The sequence below is a fragment of the Patiria miniata genome, unplaced genomic scaffold (assembly GCF_015706575.1).
Source record: "Patiria miniata isolate m_02_andy unplaced genomic scaffold, ASM1570657v1 HiC_scaffold_4, whole genome shotgun sequence".
NCBI classification, from domain to species: Eukaryota; Metazoa; Echinodermata; class Asteroidea; order Valvatida; family Asterinidae; genus Patiria; species Patiria miniata.
Genome location: NW_024037071.1, coordinates 7,186,670 through 7,210,735, shown reverse-complemented (window position 1 = coordinate 7,210,735; position 24,066 = coordinate 7,186,670). Strand labels below are relative to the sequence as shown.

At 39.7% G+C, this 24,066-nt stretch overlaps 1 protein-coding gene across 5 annotated transcripts in view; it reads right to left on the bottom strand.

Moving 5' to 3' along the window:
- Positions 1 to 6,308: 6,308 nt before the first annotated feature.
- LOC119739726 (cytosolic purine 5'-nucleotidase-like) overlaps positions 6,309 to 24,066 on the bottom strand; it is a 30,084-nt gene continuing 12,326 nt past the window's right edge. For 2 of the 5 annotated variants that reach the window (XM_038214757.1, XM_038214758.1), the window contains 14 exons: positions 23,165 to 23,245; positions 21,921 to 22,071; positions 20,248 to 20,414; positions 18,859 to 18,938; positions 17,388 to 17,448; positions 16,429 to 16,470; positions 15,530 to 15,553; positions 13,330 to 13,437; positions 11,607 to 11,844; positions 9,743 to 9,794; positions 9,190 to 9,250; positions 8,894 to 8,951; positions 7,359 to 7,477; positions 6,309 to 6,979 (listed from right to left, as the gene is read on the bottom strand). In XM_038214757.1, coding sequence (XP_038070685.1) covers positions 6,773 to 6,979; positions 7,359 to 7,477; positions 8,894 to 8,951; positions 9,190 to 9,250; positions 9,743 to 9,794; positions 11,607 to 11,844; positions 13,330 to 13,437; positions 15,530 to 15,553; positions 16,429 to 16,470; positions 17,388 to 17,448; positions 18,859 to 18,938; positions 20,248 to 20,414; positions 21,921 to 22,071; positions 23,165 to 23,245 — 1,449 coding nt within the window. In that variant the 3' untranslated portion in view covers positions 6,309 to 6,772. The remainder of the gene's footprint in view (positions 6,980 to 7,358; positions 7,478 to 8,893; positions 8,952 to 9,189; positions 9,251 to 9,742; positions 9,795 to 11,606; positions 11,845 to 13,329; positions 13,438 to 15,529; positions 15,554 to 16,428; positions 16,471 to 17,387; positions 17,449 to 18,858; positions 18,939 to 20,247; positions 20,415 to 21,920; positions 22,072 to 23,164; positions 23,246 to 24,066) is intronic. The other 3 variants (XM_038214759.1, XM_038214760.1, XM_038214761.1) reach the window with 3 other exon arrangements.

Below are 24,066 nucleotides of genomic sequence, written 5' to 3'. Positions count from 1 at the left end.
ATGCATACGGAAAGTACCGTGTGTTGGGCAGACCAAATTTATACAAACGTGTAGTTGGAGTTTCCCAATTCAGTTGCGCGCTTTCTCACATTATTTTCTGCTTCGGCGAAATAAATAAATTTATCAATTAATAAATAACAAACAACAGATAAAAGGGGTTAACTGATGGTTTCTTTCCCTCAACATGATTTTTTAAGTCATAATTGTTACCTTTTTTTAAAGCCACACAATTTTCTCGATTTTTTAATTTTTATTATTTGACACCAACTGTACGACCAATGATGGAAATGATTGTTTAGGACACTTCCGGTTTTATGTACTTATGTGGGGGAATTAAAGGATGGAACTATGACGTCATGATATCCAACAAAACTGACAGGGGTCTTACAGTTCGTAGAATATTCTAAAATCTTCTTTTTTTAAATGATGAATACTTTTTTTCAATCTAACTGGTCAAGGGGAAACGGATGCGGACTTTTCAGACTATTTTCCCCCCATGTCCACCCAAATCAGTAATTATCGCCCTAAATAAGATTTCATATCAAGAATAAAAAAGAAAGTTGTATAACACTTGCTCTAAATAAAAAGGAACTTTATTGGAATGCTTGACAAAATACGCATTTTACAAGTAGGTCATAACTTTATACAATACTACTTTAAATTGTACAACGTTGAATGATTGTAATTCTGTATAACTTTCAAATACATTGTAAGTTCAGAATGCATTATTAAAATGTTTTCCAACATTCTAGGTAAAAAAATCACACAAATATTAGTCGCTCCCAAGGAAGAACAAAGACGAAAGCAAAGTGGACGGTCCTTATCCCCACAAAATCTGTCAAAAAACCATCACCTTCTGTGGGGTTTTGATGGATCCAGAACTCATCAGCCACTGTCGATTTATGTGGCGTTTGAATTTCCCACTGTTGCTCACGTACAATGAATGTTAAAAATTTGTGTAACGCAAAGTTGAATTTCGGCAGATCTGGGATTCTGACTTCCCCCAAAAATATAAACATTCACAGAATTAATCGACAGAAACAACATAAACATGTTGATGGAGTTTCAACAAGAAAACAGGATGTACTCTACACTATGCCATAATCTCTGTATTAATATTTGAAAAATGCCTTATTTTAGATAAATAATGCAGCAATGTTTCGACTAATCTTTTAATTTGCAATGCTTCTTTTCTGCTTAAAAAATGCAATTAAATCTACTGGCTAATATTTTCTTCGATTGTTAGGCTCTCTAGATACTTTCATAATAACAATAAAAGCAGAAATACTTGCAATCAAGTTATCTTTGAAGGTCAATGAGATGACCGGCGATTCATTTTGTTCGGAAGGGGGGGGGAGGCTGTTCGTAAGGAAAAGCACTTAAAATCTGACCTGTCCAACAAAAGCTAATCAATTTAACTTTCCGCTCAGTAGATTTCTCAAAATAAAATTCCTCAACAATACATAAAAAAAATCTGTAATATTTTGATGCTAAAAAGACGAGAGCCACAGTTTTGTCACCAAATTAAAACCCTTGCCAAAGCACTGTCAAATTGTTTATATAAAAAAACAGCTTCAACATAAACAACTACATCACAAAAGATTAACAGACTCTTTTGCCCCAAATTTGTTCTAATTTAAAAAAAAAAAAAAAAACCTAAATTATACTTGTGATGAAGTAAACAATTTTTTTTTCATACAATAATTTTGGCATAATTTATTTCAGTGTGCTGATGTCTGCAGACCCGAATCTTATTCCTTTTTTTGCAATGTCTGAAATTGTAGGACACCATCATCAGCAAAATAACAATTGTTAGAAAGCGTACTTATTAAATGACTTGTGCAATGTAATGCAATCCTTGAAAATACACACCTTTGTGTCCCATTTGACCTTATAGTTATTTTCAATTTGCATTTTGCTCTTTTTTAAAAGGATATTTTGGCGCATTTTTGGTTTTTATGCTTATGCAAATTGCCATATTCATAAGCAAAAGTGTGACATCTTTCCAGGCAGAAACCTCAATGTTACAGCTATTTCAGCACAAACATTTGCTGAAATTTTGGATATTTTGCTGTCGTGAATTTTCTTTTCTTTGGTGATTCGTTGTTGTCTCAGAACATGGTGGTAAGCCAATGAGCAAACTTTTCTCACAAATGTTTTCAATGAGCAAATATTTTGGTTCACAATTTGAACTGAGAAACCCCAAACTGAACAGTGTCTTTCTGAAATGACATCACAGCAACAGCATCCTCCGAAAAAGCATGGAATACATTTTATGTTTAAAGAAGTGCACTTTTCAATAAAATTAATCAAAACGGGATGTCAAATAATGTTCATACATTTAAGAGGAGCAGAAATTTGCACAAAATGTGTTCCTCAGAACAATTCAACTCATGGACCTTTAGCTAAACCTTTTGGAGTTTCAGTGATAGTAATGGGGGTTATTATTAATCAAAAATTAAATTAATGACTGCACTGAATGCAATAGAATGCTTTTGGTGCCGGGCCTCGTGCAGCTTCAAGATCTGAAAAAAACTCCCTCATTATCATTTTTTTCTTCAAAAATTACGGTTAAGAATTCATACATAAATCATAAGGCACTGATGTCAATGTGGGCTGTGGTACCTTGCAGTGTTTACAAAAATTATCAAAAAAAATTGTTCAGGACATTTAACGTTTATTACTACTGTACACATTCTCACAACAGAAAAAGGCATAAACTTCGTTAGATCCTGCAGGGAGTCACGTTGGCGTAGTGGTACTTTCCTCGCCTTCCACTGCTGTGACCCAGGCTCGAATCCTGCCTGGGCCAACATGTGGATTGGGTTTTCAGTCTCTACCTGATTCTGTGGGGTTTCCCCAGAATATTCTTCTGGGGAATACAACTTTAACAAGGGCCTAAACTTAAACCTTCAACCACATAATAGGCATAAACTATTATTTAAAAAAATGGAATTTTATATGTGATATTTCTTTTTAGATAACATACTATCTAATGTTTGTCACCAGTAAATATATTAATAAACAATCGTAAGTTACATATAAACGTGTAAACAAATCTAAGCAAATAACAAATTCTCACAGACAGACTTGCATGTAATTGTTGATACAGAAATTTGTCGCAAGCAAGTTCACATAAATGCCAATAAACTGAAGCAAAGAAATATGCTCGTATTTAACAACTAAATACTGTCCCAATGTCTTTTTAACCAGTTTTTACACACACCTTTGGGACAATTCTTTGGGGAAATCTTGACTATCAAACTGCTAGCATCATAAACTTGATATTAAAATTGTAAAAGGTTCCAGGTTCCAAGAATAAGTCAACATACCAATTAAAATGTCCCATTATTGTCTGGTTCCCCATCACTGAGCAGTTATACTATGTACTTTGTTCATTAAGACACTGGTACATAAAACAGGTACCAGCCTTTTTTTTCTGGAAGGGGCGGGGGGTTGCAATGCCTTCCTTGATTCTTCAACTAATCACAAAACAAAATGGCTGCCACTTATGTCTAAAAGAAAAGGATAGAATACAAATATGACGATTACAATTATTAATGTCAACAACTTCCCTGCGGTTATTTACTGTTTTCTAAATGATAAGCATACCTAAGACATTATAAACATATTTTACAAATTACAGATTAAATACTTTTTTTTAATCCAATGTTAAAGTTAACACATTTTGCTATTGCAGGCACGTATTAAAATCAGCATCATCAAAAACTAATTACTGTTGTCGTTTGTTCGGGATGCACGGGCTGATTTCTAAGAACACTTAATTTCTGTGCATTTTTTTTCCCTCCAAAATTGGTAAAAACCTTTGCACGCTTTTTATCACTGAATGAGACCACAAGTTTGTCCTTTGTAATGAGTTCCTGCTTTTTCTTCTTCTCAATATGACTAAACACACCTCTCACAAGTGACGTACAAGAAAATAAGAGTTTCAAATGCGCCAACTGTACGAGTTTGCTTGACATTACTGCAACAACTCGAGTTGTAATCACACAGTTAAGATAACGCCTTAAAGCTCTGCGCATTCTTGATGCTTTTGAACACTACTTTTGGGAACGCATTGCACTCCCATTGGGATTTTTCAGCAAAAAGTAACTTAGGCCAGAAAAAAAAAATAGTCGGTCTCTGGTCAGACCGAAGTTCCGGAATTGATGCGGCGACGCGTTTTTTTTTTTTTTTTTTTAAGCTTGAAGTGTACAAACAAGGTGGGAACTATTTGCTTTTTGTGTCCTCATATACATTGGTGTCCTCCATAATTTGCCTTGGTGCCCTCCATTATTTGCCTTGACGCAATTTCCCCATTCCTTGGTGCTCCTTGGTACAAAAATTTGAGGTGCTGCAATAGATGGCATTGTTGTAGCTTCCTTGGTAAATTTGAAGGGGAAAAAAAGGTTGATGCGCATGATTAAAATCGACGCACGCGCTGACCAGAGACCAACTATTTATTTTTTTTTGGCCTCATATGAGCAAATTTTTTTTCTGTTAATGAGCCATATGTGAAGCATTATGGCAAAATGAGACAGAACTGGGCAGAGTTTGAAATAGGGCATGCAGGTAAAAGGAAAGAAATTAAAATTCTCCTTACAATACTCTTTGTTGCACTTCAATCGGACATTCCATTGACAAGTTATGGCTGTTTTTAAAGTTCGCATTTTATCGACATGTCGTAGAAGTAAAATAATGAGAAAAAGACCTTCAAAGATTAGCAGTTTAGTATAGTCGCGAAAATGAAAGATGCCAATTGTTTTTCCTTAAAGACACTTATATTCCAAAATGTGTACACTATTTCTTTAAAACACTTGTAGAAGACGTACCGGTATCAAAGATTACAAATATCAGTAAATCTGAAGAATCTAAAAAATATCACCCATTTCAGTTTTTGCATTTTTCTCCACTACGGCCTGAGCCCAGTTCCGTCTCATTTCGCCAGAACGTCTCACATTTTTCAGCAAAAAAAAACTTATATGACAAATTTTTTGTTTTCTGTTAGTGAGCTATATGAGATCCACACCCGTTTTGTCTTCAATTAAATATGAAACACTGTATAATTGATACCAGCTGCTTTAAACAGGAAAAAAAAAAGCACAGTGACGTTGAGTTTTTCCCCCAGAACCCAAGTTTTGCCTCCGTTTTGGGCTCCAGGAGACCTCAGGCCGACTTGGCAGATTCTGGCGCAATTTGAGTTCATGTAAAACATCCCATCCTGCAATGTGAAGCTAAGTTTAGAGGTTTTAAGTCTCTCAGAAAACGTTTTTTCTGGCCATACAGAGTTGTCCTCGCATCTGTCTCACGTTGATCACAAGTCATCTAATCTCAAGTCAACTGTCTTTTCCCTGGTACTCGTGACTTGACTTGTGATTTGACTTGTGATATAGCACGGAGATGCAAAAATCCACTGCAAATCCTCGCAAGTCCTCACAAGTCCATCACAAGTCCATCACAAGTCCTCATAAGTCAATCACAAGTCAATCCCAGGTCATTGAGTCCAAATTCAAATGAAGTGTACAAGGCTATTCCTTTGCCACCTATTCCCTGGAACTGGTGACTTGACATGTGATTTGACTTGTGATATAGCACAGAGATGCAAAAATCCACTGCAAATCCTCGCAAGTCCTCACAAGTCCATCACAAGTCCTCACATGACCTCACAAGTCAATCACAAGTCCTCACAAGTCAATCTCAAGTCAATCCCAGGTCATAGAGTTCATATTACATTATAACACCTCACCCGCAGATTCTGTGTCTTGATTGGCCGAGAGCGAGTCACATGACACTTTCTATTTTTGCTATCTTTCTGTGCACGGCCAAAAGTGCTATACCCGTAGCAACCAAAGTACTATACCATTAGCAACCAAAGTACTATTTCCACGGTGCAGTATTTGTGTGCAAAATAATGCATGCTGGTGTGCGCGTTGCGCGTTGCGCGTTGCGCGTAGCGCCTTCCAAAGAGAGCACGCCACAGAGTTGGGTTCAAACATTTCGCGAAGGGGTAGTTTGGAAGAGAGAAATACATTTTTTACCAATTTTGTATTGAATTTGAAGTTTATTTCAACTGTGTTCAGATTTAAATAATTTAAAATATTAAAACCAAGCAGAATCTGTGGGTGAAGTGTTATAAAACAAATATTGAATGCTTTATATCGTGCTGAAGTAAAACTAGCCTCCCTCGGTGATCCATGGAGCATTCTATTTTCCCTCGGCTTCGCCTCGGGAAAATAGAATGTCCATGGATCACCTCGGGAGGCTAGTTTTACTACACCACTCAAAGCATTCAATATTTGTATAATATCAATTGTATGATGTATTTTTTTTTGCGTTAGATAGATGTAAATTCAATATTGGTTTTGCCCTTCACAGACGTAGTAGTAGAAACACTGTATACTGAGACCTGTGAAAAAAAAACTTCACAAGCTTACTGGCCTCCTGTGAAAACTCCCCTGCGGAGTTCTTAGGAGAAGAACCAATCAAGTACCAAGTACTTGGGTGGGACACGAACCCAAGACCTCCTGCTTACCATCAAGCTTGCCAGGGTCGGTTGGCTGGTTTAAAATCTGATCAACAGGTACCGCAACCAATCACTATTAACAAAGTTGGTCCTTTGTCCTCTCTTACTCGTACCCGGACTAGTAAATCGACCTGAAGTTTACCGGTGACAGAACTTGTGTTTTAACTTGTGACTGGACTTGTCATGGAATTGACAACACTAGATTTGACGTGTGATTGATTTGTGATCAGCCGCCACTGTTTTGTTTGTTTATTCGTCTACGTCGTGGTCGTGAGTGACCTCCACCGGATCCGGTGCGGACGCTATCATGTCAGTCTGGTGGTTGTGGGTGCTGGTAGGGCGGCTGCTCATAGTGCGCTTCCGCGTCAGCGCCGGCGACATCATGCTCATGGACTTCTGGTCCTCCTCGAAGTGCGGGCAAATTTCGTAGTGGTCCACTGTGGACTCGTGGGGCATCTGAGGATGAATAGAGTTTGTTTAAATTGTGAATAGAATTTATTTTTAATTAAAGTTAAAGAGTCTGACATTGGGATCCCAAAGAATCTTTCCGAAATGAAAAACAATTTTCAATAAATCTGGAACAGTTTACCTATTCCGCTTGGTCAAGAGTCTGTCACACGGGTGATTTTAAACCACCACGTGCCCAGTATGCCCCAGTGGGAGGGACACACTGCATGCGCGTACAGGTTCACACAAAGTACGCACAACTATTTCATTCTGAAGGTGCACAACACAGTGGTGTCTATGTGCGAGCTTCAAGCATGTCCATTACCGTTATCAAATGCCCCCCCCCCCCCCCTAATGGGTGCGTCAGGATTTTCCGAACGCTTTTTACCAGTTGGTGTGGAGCCCTGAAGAGGTAGCTGAAGGGATAATGCAGCAGATTGAGGAAGGTGGAGGAGTAGAGATCGGCGAATCTCAGCAGCTGACTGGCAAAGAAGGTCTGGCGTGAACCTATCCGAAGGAAAGAAAAAGGAAAAACACAAACAAGAATCAAGAAAAAAAAATTGCGATGAAGTGTTGTTGCTGCTCGTCTCCTGTGCTTTTAATCACTTGACGACGGGATTATTTTTGGCCGAAAACCACCATTTTTGAAAAAAACAAGCCATATCAGCCAAACTTTAAATTTAAGTCAAACACCACAAATACTGACTCTTTAGGGTCATTTGTACAATATTTGTCTGATGCTTCTCACCGTAACTTTATATTTTGCAACACTCCGAGGCCCTACCACAGAGCGATATTTTTTACGACGACAGGCCATGTACAGCGGCCAAGTTCAAGCTCAAAACACGGTGTGTGCAAAACCAATGGGAACCACTGATTTTACACAAGTCCATCGCCAGCGATTTAATCTGTCAACCCCCCCCCCCCCCTGCGTATATACATTGCCACATCGGGCTTACACATCTTCCGGCATTAACTGATTAATGTGGTTCAAGTTCTCCTGGAAACGTACTTGGACTTAGAAGGACCTGAATAAACACTCCTAAAGAGTCTTATCTTTCAGGAACAGTCAGGACATTTGGCTAGTGTATATTAGGAGACACATATCAAATCCTTTGTGGTCAAAAGGACCCCATGTAAACTGGCCAAAGCGCACAGCCAGATGACCTTGGACACATAGAGATAAGAGCTCCCGGGCTCTGTGTATATACAGTAGCGCTGCCTAGCACGTGTACAATAAACAGACCCTACGCGCTGAGCCATTGAGCAACGGCAAATTTTATTGGAGTTTAGATGTACAATTCTTTAGTAAATGAATACACGCGAGCCTAAATCTTAACCAATCACAATAAGGGTTATATTGTTGGAAAGCTGACGAGACGAAGAAAAATGACTCGAGAGATCTAAGCTCCCAGGTGGCGCTATTTAACGTTATGATGATGTTAATGGACCAGTTCTTGGCTGAACGCGTGGTTTACACACAAAACAGGGAGATTTTTGACTGAAAATGCAATGTTTAACATCAATTCGCGAGTGAAACTCAGTGTTTTATTCAGTTTTTCTTTCATTTTCTGAAAGAGTATATTGTTAGGGTCACACTGTAGTGAGATCTAAGGTATACCCTGTCGAATAATGAAGTGGTGGCGACAGATGTGAAAAAAGGCACGTTTTTAATGATTTTTTTCGCCGCGTTCTCTCATAGAGGTTGCACATAAAAACCGGCCCGGTGGGTTAGTTCCCCAAAGGAATTCATATGAGAAGCAGATGTGAATGTGGATGTGATTCTGCGACGTTGTGGTAAGTGTTCGAGCAAAACAAATTGAACTTACTGATTTCAGGTTGCTTCTCATTAGCATTTGCATTGGGTATGAGCAACCTTGAGCCTACAACACAAGATCCACATTTTTTGGGTTTTAATCTTACCACTTCTGAAGAGGCTCCCTAACTTGCCGTGGCACATGTCCATCTCATGGGTGACTTGCTGTTGAGAGAAGGGCACAAATCACATGAACAAACATTCAATTCACTAAAATTGAGCTACCTAGGGAGCCCAGATCAAAATCCATCGGTAAAACAGTAAAAATGCGTGACCAAAATGTTTGCCAAAAATGAATTGGGCTTAAGTTCACTCAGAGATCAAATTTTAGAACCTTTACTACTGGCCAAAGGCACGTTATACTCTACATGACACAGAAAACAGATGACGGGAGTTCCCATACCTGTATTGTCTTGCGGACTTTGCTGATGTCCGGCACCAACTCTGTGCTGCTGTCCAGATTCCTGAAAATCAAAACAAGCGTAAAATTTGTAAAATGAGTTTAGAATTCACTTGATTTGATCGATTCATTCTGAAATCGTTCATTACAGACACAACCACACGCAAATGACCACACACTCTTGTTTTACTATACTCCTGAGGACAATGCTTTGTGTTTCCCTTTGTCAATGTAGTATAACACTCTCCCATAGACTAAGCACACTACCCGTTTTGAACAAAAGACCCTATGCCTGGATCTGTTGTTCTTCCTTTGTGTGTCGGTTCTTGGGGGTTATGTAGAACACGTACACCCTTGCTGATTGGGATTTGCATTCATCAATGCACTCTGTAAGTCTGACTGGACAAAAATATACAATACCAAAAAAACCGATGGCCCAAAGGAAATGGCCCTGCTGTTATAGACTAATCTGACGAACATTCTGGAGTGCCAGTATTTGTTTTGGAAACTCTGAACAAAAATGAATATGAATATGTTCAGTAGGCGCATTGCTTACTTGTACTGGTCTGCCAAGGCTGAGTCCAGATCCTCTAGTTTCTCAAACAGTGCTGTGGAAGAAAGAGACAAACAATATGAAAACAAAAAACTATTCACTAGTCTTGAAATAACCAAGATGCCAAATCACCGACACAGAAAATTTCAACCTGCATCATGCAACTGCAAAGCATTCCCATGAAGACAATGTAATTGGGGTTAGCTCAAGTCACATCAGCCAAAGTTTGCCTTTAACTTGTTTTTGGTTTGTTGGGTTGATTGTTTATTCGTGTTTAATTTGACTCGCCCACCAGCCTTCGACAGTGGGAGTGTGGCCAAGTGGTTAGGGTTTGTGACTCATGGTCAGAGGGTCAGGGGTCTGAATCCAGCTGCTGGCCATATGTTGTGTCCTTGGCCAAGCCACTTCACTCCCACTTGCCTCTCTCCACCCAGGAGTATAAATGGGTACCGGCATTAGCTGGGGAGTAACCTGCAATGGACTGGCATCCATCCAGGAGGGATAGAAATATTCTCAGTCATTTCATGCTAAGGAAACCGGAGATGAACACTGGCCTGGTAAGCCATTTCTGCATAAGACAGACTTTACATGTACTTGCTACCAGCTTTCAACAGGTATACGCTTAGTAGCCACGAGGTTAACATTTATTGGACAAATGTATCCCAAATCCAGCAGGTTCTGTGAACTTCAGTACTCTACTTTCTGGCACTTTACTGCCCTTTCAATAAGCCTCTGTACTGATGACGTCACGCTTTGTTAACACGTGTGCTTTCTTATGGGAACCTGGTGAGGACGATGGTTTTGTAGCCCCATAGAAAAGCGCACGAGTGCACAAAGTGTGACGCCATCTGCACAGAGGTGTATGATTATCTGGGCAAACAGACTTGTGTTAAGGTCACACCCTGCATATCAAAGTTTTAAAAGCCATGCATGTAGCAAGTAAAATGTCTCCACATACCATGGGCATCAACTGAGCCTACAAGAAGGAACCAAAAAAAGACAAAAGGAAAAATTGCGGCACTAAAACAATCAAGGCTAAGCACCCGGTACACATATCTCAGGCAACAGAGAGGTTTCGCATTCAACTGGATACGTGTACGCACACATTTAGCCATTTAAGAGTTATTGATTATTCCGTTGTTTCGCATCGTGTACGAGTACTCGTACGCTTAGTTGACAAAACCAAGCAGTACTCCAAAATTGCAGCCTCCGATGAAAGCCTCACATCTCTGACTAATTCCTGTTTTCAAACGCAGACAAATGCCATATATATATATCTTCAGCAATTCATCCCCTTTCAATCAAATTATCCATGATTAAAATATCTTATCAGAAAAGAGGGTAGAAAATCTGCAATTTACTATGCGTTTCACACTGACGCTAACGCGCGATATATCAGTGCCGGATACACGCTTAGCGGATAGTGATTTGCGTATGACCTCACAAGACCACAAAAACTGCTTGCCTATCTGGCAGGCTAACCGTATCCATTCACATGCAAAACCTCTCTAGTATCTAATCTGCAAATGCCCAGAAGTTGATTTTCATGTGTAGCTGTGATTGACCTGTTACCGTTTGCGATTTAACCACGCCCCTTAGACAACCCTATGAAATTTATCGTTAAGTTTTGCTTGTCTCAGATTTTGCGCGTTCCGTGTCCACTTGTATATCATGTAATTGGACAATGTTTCACAAGCTGCGTCGACGCAATTCTACCATGATAGGTTAATTGGTCAAAGTATCAAAATATATGTAAATATAGCTTTATGCTGAAACCCTTTCTTTGAATATGTCCGAGCGCTACGAACTCAATTAACCTGTTTAAAAAGCTGGGAAAAGGGAGGGGGAGTTGGAGAAAAAGACAAACCTCTCTTTTCTGTCCACACCGTCAGCTCTTGGGCAATCTCCGGCACCACGAGAAACGTCCGCCATCCCCTTAGCTTCTTGGACTTGAGAATGTCGCCGAAGATGTGGTCGCCCATGTACAGCACGTCATTGCCTTTGGCACCGATCAGATCGCTGAAGACGTCGCAGGAACCGCCGGAGTACACCTGGCCTTTGTGGAAGGGCCCAACGTGGCTGCCTATCCTGAGAGCACCAGTGTCCTACGAACGGTCGTAAGAGGTAGTATACTAATATTGATTGCTTCGAGTGGTGTGGTAATTAATTAGCCTCCCGAAGCAATCCGTGTAGCTTCCTAGTTTCCCGAGGGAAATTGAACACTTCATTTATACATAACGCCTCACCCACTAAATCCAATTAAAAGGTACGTATGTCTTTCAGTATGAAATTAGTTGAAAATTTACTTGAACTTTTTCCAAACTTCCCCTTTGTGAAATGTTTGAACGCAACTGTGTAGCACTTGGGAACAATACGCGAATTGTGCACAACCATGCATGTGCACACAGACCTCTGGTTGCTACATTCGTTTCTATGCAAATAGTATTTTTTCAGAGAGAGGCAGCCATGGTGTAGTTTTTTGGCTGTGCACAGCAAGATAGTAAACATACATGTAGCAAATGCCTACAGTAAGTGACTCGCTCTAGGCCAATTCTCCTTTAAAAAAACCCAGCATGTTGGTGGACAAAGAAGCCCCCCTAAAAAGTCTCCGGTTTCTGGTATGGAGCTTGCCCCAAAAGTGGTGCAGCGACGCGGCTTTTTTTTTTTTTTTACTTTTTTTTACTTCAAATGTCAGCTGATGACTGCAAATGGTGCCCGACTAAATTTAGTGCAAAATATATGGGAGTCCAGAGAGGCCACATAAAGCTTATACTCGATCGTAACCCCATCTAAAAACACGTTAAAATTGTGCAGCAGCAGGATTCCAGTCAAACCAGAGAGTTTCGCAGTTTTGAGACATCATCTTTCATTGGAAAAAAAAAAGTTTCATTTTGCCGCCGCGCATGGCTACGGCGACACGCTTGCATTCCAGAAACCGGAGACTTTTTGGGGGGGCCCAAGCCTCTATGTACTCTCAATCAAAACTGTCAAAACTGATACACCTGTTAAAGAGATTTGTGATGTGAAAGTTATTTTCATAGGGCCTACAAAAATGAATCCTGTAGTAACAAAATGTTATATAAACCCATTAAGATATTAGTCCAAAAAACATAAAGTCAATGCATTTTGTGTGTGTGTATGAGTTTGTCTTACAGTCACTATGTGGACATGTGAACAAAAGATGTCCACATAATGCAGGTTGTGTTGGCGTTCTGTGGACTAAGCCGTGTCCACATAACGTTTTGCCCTCTCTGGAAAACAGGTTTGGAGGCATTTTCGGGTTAGGGTTATCTGTCATAGAATGAAGAGAAACATTCAAGGAAATAAAAAAACAAATTTGGGGTTGAAAGAGTTTTCACAGTTAAAGTTAAGTTATTTTTTGTACCAAGTTTTCTTAACTTCACGAAAACAAAGGAATGTCCACATAGAGTATGTAAAACAAACATGTGTGTGTTTGTGTGGGTTTGTTTACCCTTTTTAAAAAAAAATTCTACTCAAATATTCAGTAAACCTGTGTCCATTGGCCTTGGTGAAAAGAACAAAAAAATGGAAGACTTTAAAAACATTATCGTTTTAGGAATCATACTTACCAGATCAACTTGTCTGAGGATTGTTCCATTGCCAAAGAATAGGGGTTTCCTTGCATCCACAATGCACACATCGAAGTATTCGTACCACTGCTTGTGAGGGGTGGAAGGCTGCAAAATCATAAATAAAGGATTTTCTTTTTCAGCATTTTCAGGTAGAACGGAATGATAAAAAACACCAGAAACAATGTTGTAAATTTGAAATGTAAAACTGAACTGTGATTTGAATTGGCAATATGTAAAAAAAAAAAAAAAATGCCAAAATAAAGGTTTGAATCAAGAAAACTGGCGAGGCAACATAGATAATGTAAAGCCACTGACAATGGATTGTCCATGTGAACATCCAACAACATGCAGCTACATGTATGTGATTGGTCAAACGATAAACAATACAAGTTTTTGATTGGCCAAACAGAGTAGTTTTTTGATTTGCCCCCCAAAAATGCAGGATTCTGATCGGTCAAAGAATGCCAGTTTCTGATTAGCTAAAAAAATACATGTTTCTGACTGGCCAATCAATCCATGTTTCTGACTGGCCAACAAAATGCATGTTTCTTTCTGATTGGCCAATCAAAGCATGCTTCTGATGTGCCAATCAAATCCAGTATCTGAGTGGCCAATCAATGCAAGTTTCTGTCTGACCGATCAAAGCAGCTTTTTGATTGGCCAGTTTAACCCTTACTCTCTGAGGGTAGTTTACTGCATGTCAGTTGGTTATGCCAATGCCCTCCAGCTGCAGTCTTTTGGCAGATAAACTATCTTGACAGTGAAGGCTCCAATTGGCAGGAGTTGGAGGCCCTGGAGGGTGCCTGATACTGACCAGCTGGGGGCACTCACTTTGTTATCAGAGGACTCTCATTGTTCTCTGTGGCATGTATTGGAGTGCCTGTCCAGTTACCCTTGAAATGACATGGCAGATATTGGAGGGCCATGCAAAAAACATAGGAGATTTTCTTGAGGCACATATTGGCATGCGTTGGAGGGTCTAGTAGGGTAAGGGTTAAGCAAGTATCCGAATGGCCAATCAATAAAACTTTCTGATTGTACTTTACAATGCAGCTATAAGAAGCATATTTTAGATGAACAATGTGTGAAATGTAAAGGCCAGCAAACGACACTGAAACTCTTCAAAAAGTCACACCATCTCAGGCTCAAGTAAAAATTGTTCACAGCAAATCATAAATAAAACTGTAACATAACTTTTTGCACAACAATGGCCAACCTTGCTGAGCACAATCATGTACATGTACGCATACAATGATACAGTGAATGGAAGTTCACTTCGATTTTTGCCTGAAATTTGAGGTACAAAGGGAAGGCCCATGTAGACACACATGTAGGATGCCAATACAAACGTATGTTACTTACAGGAGGCACAATTCGAAAAAAAAAAAAAAAGCCTGAAATCAGTCAATTCGGGTGATTCACAATGCAGTGCGCCACCAAGAGTTTGCCACAGAGGGTTCATCTCAAAGTGATAATCAGCACCAAAAAAAACCCCCATTTTTAGACATTTGCAGGCAAAACGCAATGATTTGCACAACATTTATGGTAAGGGTAATACACAAGGAACGTGCCATTCGTGGGTGAGAATGGGCCGAGGGCGAATCACCCACAAACGGCGCACTACTGAGCGTATTAACCTGCTTAACACCCTTCAAGATTTCTGCATTATTGCTTGAACAAAGGCCTTTGTACGTCTTCATTGTTGAATTTGTTAAAATGGGCAAATTATGTTGACTCATGAGAAAAAAAACAGACGTCACATCATTGTTATTATAAGTTACATTTAAAGCATTTAAAAGAACGGCAGTCGTCGAGCTGCCACAGTAGCCTAGTGGCTAACGAGATGTGCTATGGATTAAAAGATCCCTGGTTTGAATCCTGCTTTGTCCATTTTTTCCAAAGACTATTTTTCTGCTCCAAATTCATCGGTAGTTTTTATTAAAGGGGAAAAACAATAACCTAAGTTTCTTGCTGTGATTCTATAAAATTCCTGAATTATTCGTATTGGCTTCACAAACCTACGGGAAAAAAAGAGTGGCGTGCCGTGCTCCATTGGTGCCAAATAATGTTGAGGAAAACGATAGTGTGACGTGACAGGAGGGTGTTAAAACGTCAGTAAATAGACAAACACAGCAATGTGCCAATCTGCAACCACAAACTGTTAACAAACGGGAACGAACGGCAAGATACCACGTACCATACTGGACGGTCCTGGTGGACCCTGAGATCAGAAAAGCAATTGCAAAATTATGAACGAAATTCACTAAGGGACCGTGACCATTCAGCCCTGGTATGAAAAGGGCCCCCCGGTACCTCATCCGGTCCAAAGCCAGTCCGGTCTTCAGCCCAGTCTCGTCCAGTACATGGTCCTGTCTGACCAGAAGTTTGGAAGTCAGTCAGGCGCATCAATTTCAGAGAACCTCCAGAGCAGAACAATAGCAGACTTACCGGATTAAAGATAAAATCCTTCCAAACGCCTTGGTAATTTACGGTCCCATTGTGCGCAAAACCCCATGGCAGGGGTTTTGATCTGTGCCGACGAAAGTGTTCTATTGTTTCGCGCTGAGAGATGAAAACCACAAGCGGGTTTCTTCTGGGATATATTACATGTGTCAATACTTGCAAACAATAGACCCCAGGATAGAGGAGTTCCTGATTAGCAACCGGACCAGCTCCTTGGCCGGTAGCTGGGAGGGGACGAGCCTACCGGGGGGCCCTTTTCATACCGGGGCTGAATGGTCACGGGCCCTAAATTTACTCTCTGAAAATTTGTTATAATGCATGCCTTAGTTTGCCGATGTTCAATTTGAATTTTTTGTTTAAAAATGCGACCATTTACAGAACTAATTAGTATTGTAGTAGTCGCATAATTTTATTTAAAAAAAAAAAAAATTACAAAATCTCAGGTCAACTTTTTGAATGCATTTTCAACTGCCTCCCAAAAAAATGTTTTGTAGACAATGTAAGGTCATAGTAATGCAGATTGCAAAATATGAAATTATTTCACGAATACAAAATGTTACAAACGGTAATGGTATAAAACAAAAAACAGTGTAACAAATATCAAAGGTTAAACTTGAATTTGCCAATACTCACCGTCGCCCCATGCGGGAAGTCGAAGAGATATGTCATAATTTTCTGAAACAACAAAGAAAATAAAGCAACGAGATTCAATATTTGATATGAATATCATGCACCTTTTCTGAATAATTCTTTTATAAAAAATCTTCTGAACATGAACAATTATTGTAGTCATTGTCCGACCAACATTCAACTACTTTTTTTTTATTTGAGACGTCCACAGATCATTGTCAAAAATGTATAGTATAATGGCAAAGCCAAAGTTAAATCTATCATTTAAAAGCTTTTTCAGATCTCCAAACAACATTTCAATGACGATTTGAAAAAAAATTAACAACCTACCAGAAGAGGGTTCGAGAATTTTACAAAATTGGAAAAGGTACTGCAATAGCCTAGCCACTATTATAACACCTCACCCACAGATTCTGCATCTGGATTGGCCGAGAACGAGTCACATGGCATTCACTATTTTTGCTATCTTGCTGTGCACGGCCAAAAGTACTGTACCCATAGCAACCAAAGTACTAAACCTGTTGCAACCAAAGTACTATACACATGACAACCGGTACTGCGTGCAAATGCATAGGCTACGGTTCAACTGTGCGCATTGCGCGTATTGGTCCCAATCACTAGCGCTACAGAGCTGGGTTCAAACATTTCTTGAAGGGGTAAGTTGGGAAAGTGCAAGTAAATTTTGAACTTATTTCGTACATTATAATTACATTTAAATGTAGATTAAATTAATCAGTTATCGCTTAAAATCAAGCAGAATCTGTGGGAGAGGTGTTATAAAACAAATATTGACTGCTTTAATCCCGTGGTGAAGTAAAACTAGCCTCCCTCGGTGATCCATGGAACATTCTATTTTCCCTCGGCTTCGCCTCGGGACAAATAAAATGCTTCATGGATCACCTCGGGAGGGTAGTTTTACCACACCACTCGAGCAGTCAATATTTCTATATTGTTCGACCCACCTCTGTGTAGCTGTAGCCGCTGTTTGTGACCAGGAAGACTTTACGGCCGTGATCTCTCATCCTGACGAAATTTTAAAAAAAAATAGAAAATGCAAATGGAATTCTACTAACAATAATGGAGACTTGTAATGCGCCATGTCTGTCGCATAGTGACACTCCTGGCGCAGGCATTATTACCCTACTCATTGGGCCAATGAAACATTCCAAATACCGTCTCAGCTCCCTGGGGAGTATACAGCTCGATGCTGCCATTTCAGCGCAAAGCAGCTAAAACCAACCACACTAACCATATCTACCCTCACAGGTTCCCATTTACTCCTGGATGGAGAGAAGCAATGAGTGACAAAGTGCCTTGCCCAAGGGCACACGCACCATAGCCGCTGGCTGGACTCGAACCCACAACCTGCAGAATTACCCGCAGACCACGAATTCAATGCTCGAGACCACGAGGCCACGGCACTCCACAATAGCAGTTGTTCAACACATGTATAGTGATTTTCAACCGTAAATGCTGAGTGTGCTACTTAAAGGGCCAAAGTGAACTTTCTTTAGAACATATTTTGGGCAACTTTCTAATCCTCTTAAAACAAAATGGGCTTGTAGCAGATGCTCCTAAAGACTTTGGTTTCTTTCTGGTTTTTAGCAGAGCTTGTTTACTTTTATTTTTTTACAGCCGTAACTCCCCTTGTTTAATTTTCGATGTTGTAGATTGTATCACATAATCTAATCTTCAAAATTAGATGACGTTTGCCACATTAGGCCAAAAAAAAAAAGTCTCCGGTTTCTGGTCTGCGTGCGCATTGCCGTAGCCATGCGCGTCGGCAAAATGAAATAGTTTTTTTTCAATGTAAGATGATGTCTCAAAACTGCCAAACTCACTGGTTTGACTGGAATGGGGTTACGATCGAGTATAAGCTTTATGTGGCCTCTCTGAACTCCCATATACTTTGCGCTAAATTTAGTCGAGCACCATTTGCAGTCATCAGCTGACATTTGAAAGAAAAAAGGAAAAAGAAAAAAAACGGTGTCACCGCACCACTTTTGGGGCAAGCTCCATACCAGAAACAGGAGACTTTTTGTTTTCGCCTTAATGTGACTGATCTTTAAAGATATAGTCCATCATTTGTAATTTGTGCATTTTGTTCGTTTGAAGCAACAAAAGTGTTCAAAATCTAATGAAGGATACTGAACAACTAACCTGATGAAGGCTTTCTTTCGTTGATTACTTCAAAATGACAGCTTGCCAGAAAGAATAATTTCACAGGGAGTTTAGTCCCCTTACTATCTTTCAACCAAGTATGTTTTTCAACAATAATTACGCCAGTTACTTTTCGGATGGCTGCAAATGATGGACTATAGCTTTAAATGGAAACAGTTCCCCCGATCACACCAAATGTGACCATATATCAAAAAGTCAAAATTTCCAGTTACTTCCTGCTGCCATGAGATGGCTGTAATGGAGCATACCTACCTCTGCAACAGAGTTGGAAGTCTTGGATCCTTGATGACGTACTCCTCTAGGTTTTCAACAGTTTTCTCCTTTAGTGTGCCCTGGAAATGGTTTTTTTTATTAAGAAAAATAGCAACATTTTTACTGCATCTTTTATAAGAGTTGGTAAGAGCTTGCAGTTATGGACAGAGGTAGATTTATATCAGATTGGAAAACTGAAAACACAAAATATTTAAAAACTGAACTGACTATTTGCTTCTTCCTATATTTACTCTCAATGGAATTTTTTTGGGGGGGGGGGGGTAGGAGGGGGCAGAATAAGGTCACATAAAGTCAGTTTTGTGAGAGTATACTTTTCTTTAATTGTACAAAAGAACATGATTTATAATCCTCCAGAAATAGTTGAATACAGAAAAATAAGGACACAAGTACAAGTTTTTTTCAAATAAATTGTACCAAAGTACGGGTGTAACTATCCTTCAGTAGTTATTGACCCTCCTAGTCAGGGGTGTCAATCGCTTCTCAAAAGTGGGGGAGGGGATACCTCGATCAGCAGTAATTCAAGCATAAAGCGTGAAGCCCGAATGGCGTGGGGTCCAAGGCCTGCTTAAGGGCCCAAAATAATTTGGATTCTAGACACTCTGTGGTGCAATCTGAGGCAATTTCTGAAAACTTAAACCACTGTTTTGAGCAAAAGATCACCTTTTAAAAATCATTTTTGAGTTTGGAGTAATTGAATCAGCTTTCTGAGCCACAGAATCATATATAGGCTACAATTTATATTCGGGGACGAATAAAAATGGGGGAGACAAACGATATATCCCCCTCCCCCCACTTTAAAAAGTGGGGGGGGGGGGGACTTGTCCCCCCTCCGTCCCCCACCGATTGACGCCCATGCACCTAATGGGAAGTATATATGTAAAACCTTTAAACCCTGCAGGTCAGTTTCAGGTGAAGGGATATGAAGTGTTAAAGTAAATGTCACACAGTGAGTTACTGCATAAAAAAATGGTGCTGCGGAGAGCAGCAAAGCGTGACCGAATCTGTCTGCTTGCCCCGAGCTCACATGTAACTACACAAAAGGAATCTGAATTGTGGGTGCCAAATCTACGGGAACAAAAGAGGTTTTACAAAAACTTGAAGAGTTGTGCAAAAGACTAGGAGGATTAAACTCTTTCTTAGAGTTTAGGCACTGTCCTGAAGATGGTCAGAGCATACTGACCGGAACGTCGAGTTTATACCTCTGGTTCTTTTCAGAACCATTCTCTTAGTTGGGAAATTATTCGCACATGGTGTTTCCGCAAACCTTTCATTATTTAGTATCTCCACCATGCAAAGCTTTAAATCTGACTTAGGATTAAAGACATTTTCATATGAGCACAGACAAAGTACAAGAAGACCTTGACGTACATGCGTGGCACATACCCCGATGTGAACGTAATCGACAGCATTGCGGGTGTCTTCAAAGATGCTCTCCCATGACAGCATCAGGTCACCCTTCTTGACCCCGGTCTCTGTCTCCGTGTAGTCCTGAGACGTGATGAAGTAGTTGACCAGACATGCAAGTAGGTAGGTTTCTACACATTCGAAAGAAATAATTAAAATGATTGTGATTAAATATCTTACAGGGTCCATGCAATGAATTTTCTTTAGGAACATATTCTGTGCAACTTTCTCCTCTTAAAGGGAAAATACAACATTTGCAAAACATCCAAAAATAAAACTACCAAGTTTTTATGAAAAACCTTACTAGGATGTTGGTAAATGACAGCCTCAAGCATCCTGTGAAATTATGGCACCTGGGGCGAAGTCATATTCAAGAAAATGGTATATTTGTTTACATTTCTAACGGTGGTCGGCCGACCACCGTTGGAAAAACCTAATTATTTTTCAACTACTGCTCCAAATGTACCTTTTTTTCAGTCCCAATTTTGTTTGCTATTGGTTACATGTTCATGAACGGGTACAGGTCAGCTAGACTGGTTCCCTTACTTTTCAATTTTCCGGCATCTATAAAGTGATCCATTTCATCTTTAGTGGAGTCGGGGAACCAGACTACTTGAACTTTTTTGTTTTTCTTGGTTTTTCCAGCATTTTCGAACACAAAACTTTAAACGTGTCAGAGTAACAATATTTGATCTATTATACTAACCCCTCAAATAGTTCATTTCTGAAAATTATAGCAAAACCCAATGATGTACATTCCCTTTAAATGTATGAAAACTACATGAAATCCCTTTTTGGTTACTTATATCAAAAAGTACAATTCTTTTAAATTTAACATTTTCAATGCTTTTTTGGACAACTGAGGGCACTGTTGCTGTGATGTCATTTCAGGAAGACGCTGTTCAGTTTTAGGGCATTTTCTGTTCAAATTGTGAACCCAAAAGTTTGCTCATTTGAAAACGTTTGTGAATAATGTTTTCTAATGGGCTTGCTGCCATGTACTGACACAACAACGAATCACCAAAGAAAAGAAAATTTACAACAGCAAAATATCCAAAATTCTGGCAACTTGTGGTGCTGTAATAGCTGTAACATTGAGGTTTCTGCCTGAAATGACATCACACTTTTGCTCATGAATATTGAAATTTGCATTAGCATAAAAAACAAAAAGGCACCAAAATGTCCTTAAAAAAGCAAAACAAAAATTAAAAATAAGGTTAAATGGGCAGAGGTGCATTTTCAAGGATCGCATTAATGAAAATTACATTGCATGGGTCATTTAAGAGGCCACAAACAGAAAGACAAATCAACAGTTATTCACTTTTGAATGAGACATCATAATAAAAAAAAATTGTTTTATTTAAACGGCCCATATTTATATGTTGGATCATGTACAAATGCCAAGTTATATGCAGCCTGATCAATCATCATAATAATTTAGTTCTCGCATGGTAGACTGGTCATCCCCCCACCCCAGCACCAACCAGGACTGGGTGAGAGAGAAGACTGGTTTAAAACAAAAAGTCATTTTCCACAGGGTTGCAGATGTCTGAAATAGTTGAACATTTGCCATGGAAAAAAAATCCAATGTATTGTATTGGAGAGCACAGGACCAACCCTGTTTTCTATTTTTTTACCTGGTAGATTGAAGAGAGTGTTCAGGATAAACAGTCTCTCGTCGTTGCTCTTCAGAGCCAGAAACTTGTTGGGATATAGCTTGAGCATCTCACTGGTATGCAGAAAGCGGAAGCCGTGGACTGCCACCAGGATGTTACCGTACGGGTCCATCTGTTGAGAATTAGGAATCATTAAACATCTTCAAAATACAATTTTCTTTTTTGGGGGGGAGACACGGCAATCCTGTATTTTGCATGGTACCACTCACATTTCAAAAGCAATTGTTATAACAAGTTTGGAAATTTCTGACTTCTGTTTCAAACAGTGTTGTAGTGGAGGGTCTTGCGATGGATCAAGGTCACAAGTAAATCACAAGTCCAGTCAAAAGAAAAAGGGGATGAACAGGACCAAATAAACGTCTTTGATAAGGGAATAAATGTGTGAAACCTGCTAGGGGCCTGGACATGGATGATGGCCGGGCCGAAGGTCATTATCAGCAGCTAGTTTATTTGAAAAACTTGTGAGTTTATAAAAAAGGGCCTGTGACTATTTAAACTTTTAAACTAAAAAAAGGAATTTGGATATTTGGTTGATGATCCAATATTCGAGTGTTCAATATATTCAGCATTAACCGACATACAGATCCTTGTCATTTGATTGGTGGAACTCACATCACGTGACATTCGTCATTGCTCCCATTCACGCCGCGGCTCAAAAAGTACTATCCGCCCATGGGGAATGGGAAATACTATTCAACAGTTAGGATCACGACGCGGTATTCGTGTGCAAATGCATGCTGGTAAGCGCGTTCAGCGTTGCTCGTAGCGCGTATTGTTCCAAAGAGCAAGCGCTACAACGTTGCGTTCAAACATTTTCGTGAAGGGGTGGTTTCAAAGAGAGAAATACATTTTCCTCCACTTTTGTATTGAAATAAAAGTTCAAATATATCAAATGACAAGGATCTATATGTCAGTTATATAAAACAAATATTGAGTGGCTTTAATTTGTGAAATGGGAGGAATAGTATCACTCGGTAAAATCGGGACTTTTCCAGTTCACTCGGCTTCGCCTTGTGAAATGGGAAAGTCCAGATTTTACCGTGCGATAATATTCCTCCCATTCAACGCTGAGCCACTCAATATTTGTATAATGCCCTACTAATAATGGTTTGTACATATCCTACTTTTTTTGTAATTCTAGGATGCTGTGGCAATTGTTGTGCCGGGCAATACATTCATTCCAGCCCAATGGATGTGTACCGTACCTTGAGTAGATTGCCGTACGTCTTATCAAAGAATAGTCCTCTGATGGGGAAACAAGGGTCATAGACAAAGCTGTACAATTCCTGTGGAGGGAAAAGAGAACCTTTCAATTGAAAAATTAAACTCATTTTGTTTGGGGAAAAAAAAGGAAAACCCATCAAGAGATCAACATTAAAAACTTTAAGGAAGATGTCCAATGAAAATATTCGGGAAAAGTTCAGACAGTGAGGGTTCACTTTAAAGTTCTCTACCCATGTCTCTTCAAACGGTTCAATTTTTTTGTCTTCTCATGCGTTTTCATTTTGGTTGTTTTATTCGACCCATTAGCACCTGTACGTGTGTGTATTACATTGTATTTATTCACTGAAAAGCCAGTTAAACCATATAGTACTCGGGCTGTTTCGAGCGCTACAGTGACTAACAGGTTAACCCTAAAAGGGCCGGGGGGGGGGGGAGGAATCTGCCCATCCCCCCTCAACTTTTTCCACGATAGCCTTGAATTTTTTTTTTGCGACCCGAGCTGTTATGACGTTTTAGCCTCAAACCTTGCTCATCTTTTGATACCAAAAACAAAAATATCGGGTTGCTGCGCAGCGACAAATTTTCCGGCGCTATGCGCCATGAAAACTGAATTTTCCCATATATGTCGAGTACACAGAGCAGAATTACCGTTTGTACATATGAATAATTAATTAGCCATAATTCCAAAACCCTTTGACCTACCAGTATAGTCATGAAATTTCTTGGGTATGTTCATAAGTTGTTGTATGCATGTACTGAGTTTCAAAATTTGTCGTCACTCGATGGCCGAGATCTTGGGGGGGGGGCAAAATCAACCCCCCCCCCCCCCCCAACCAGACCATGAGACCAGTTTTTGCAGCAGCTCGAGATCAGTGCATTCTGG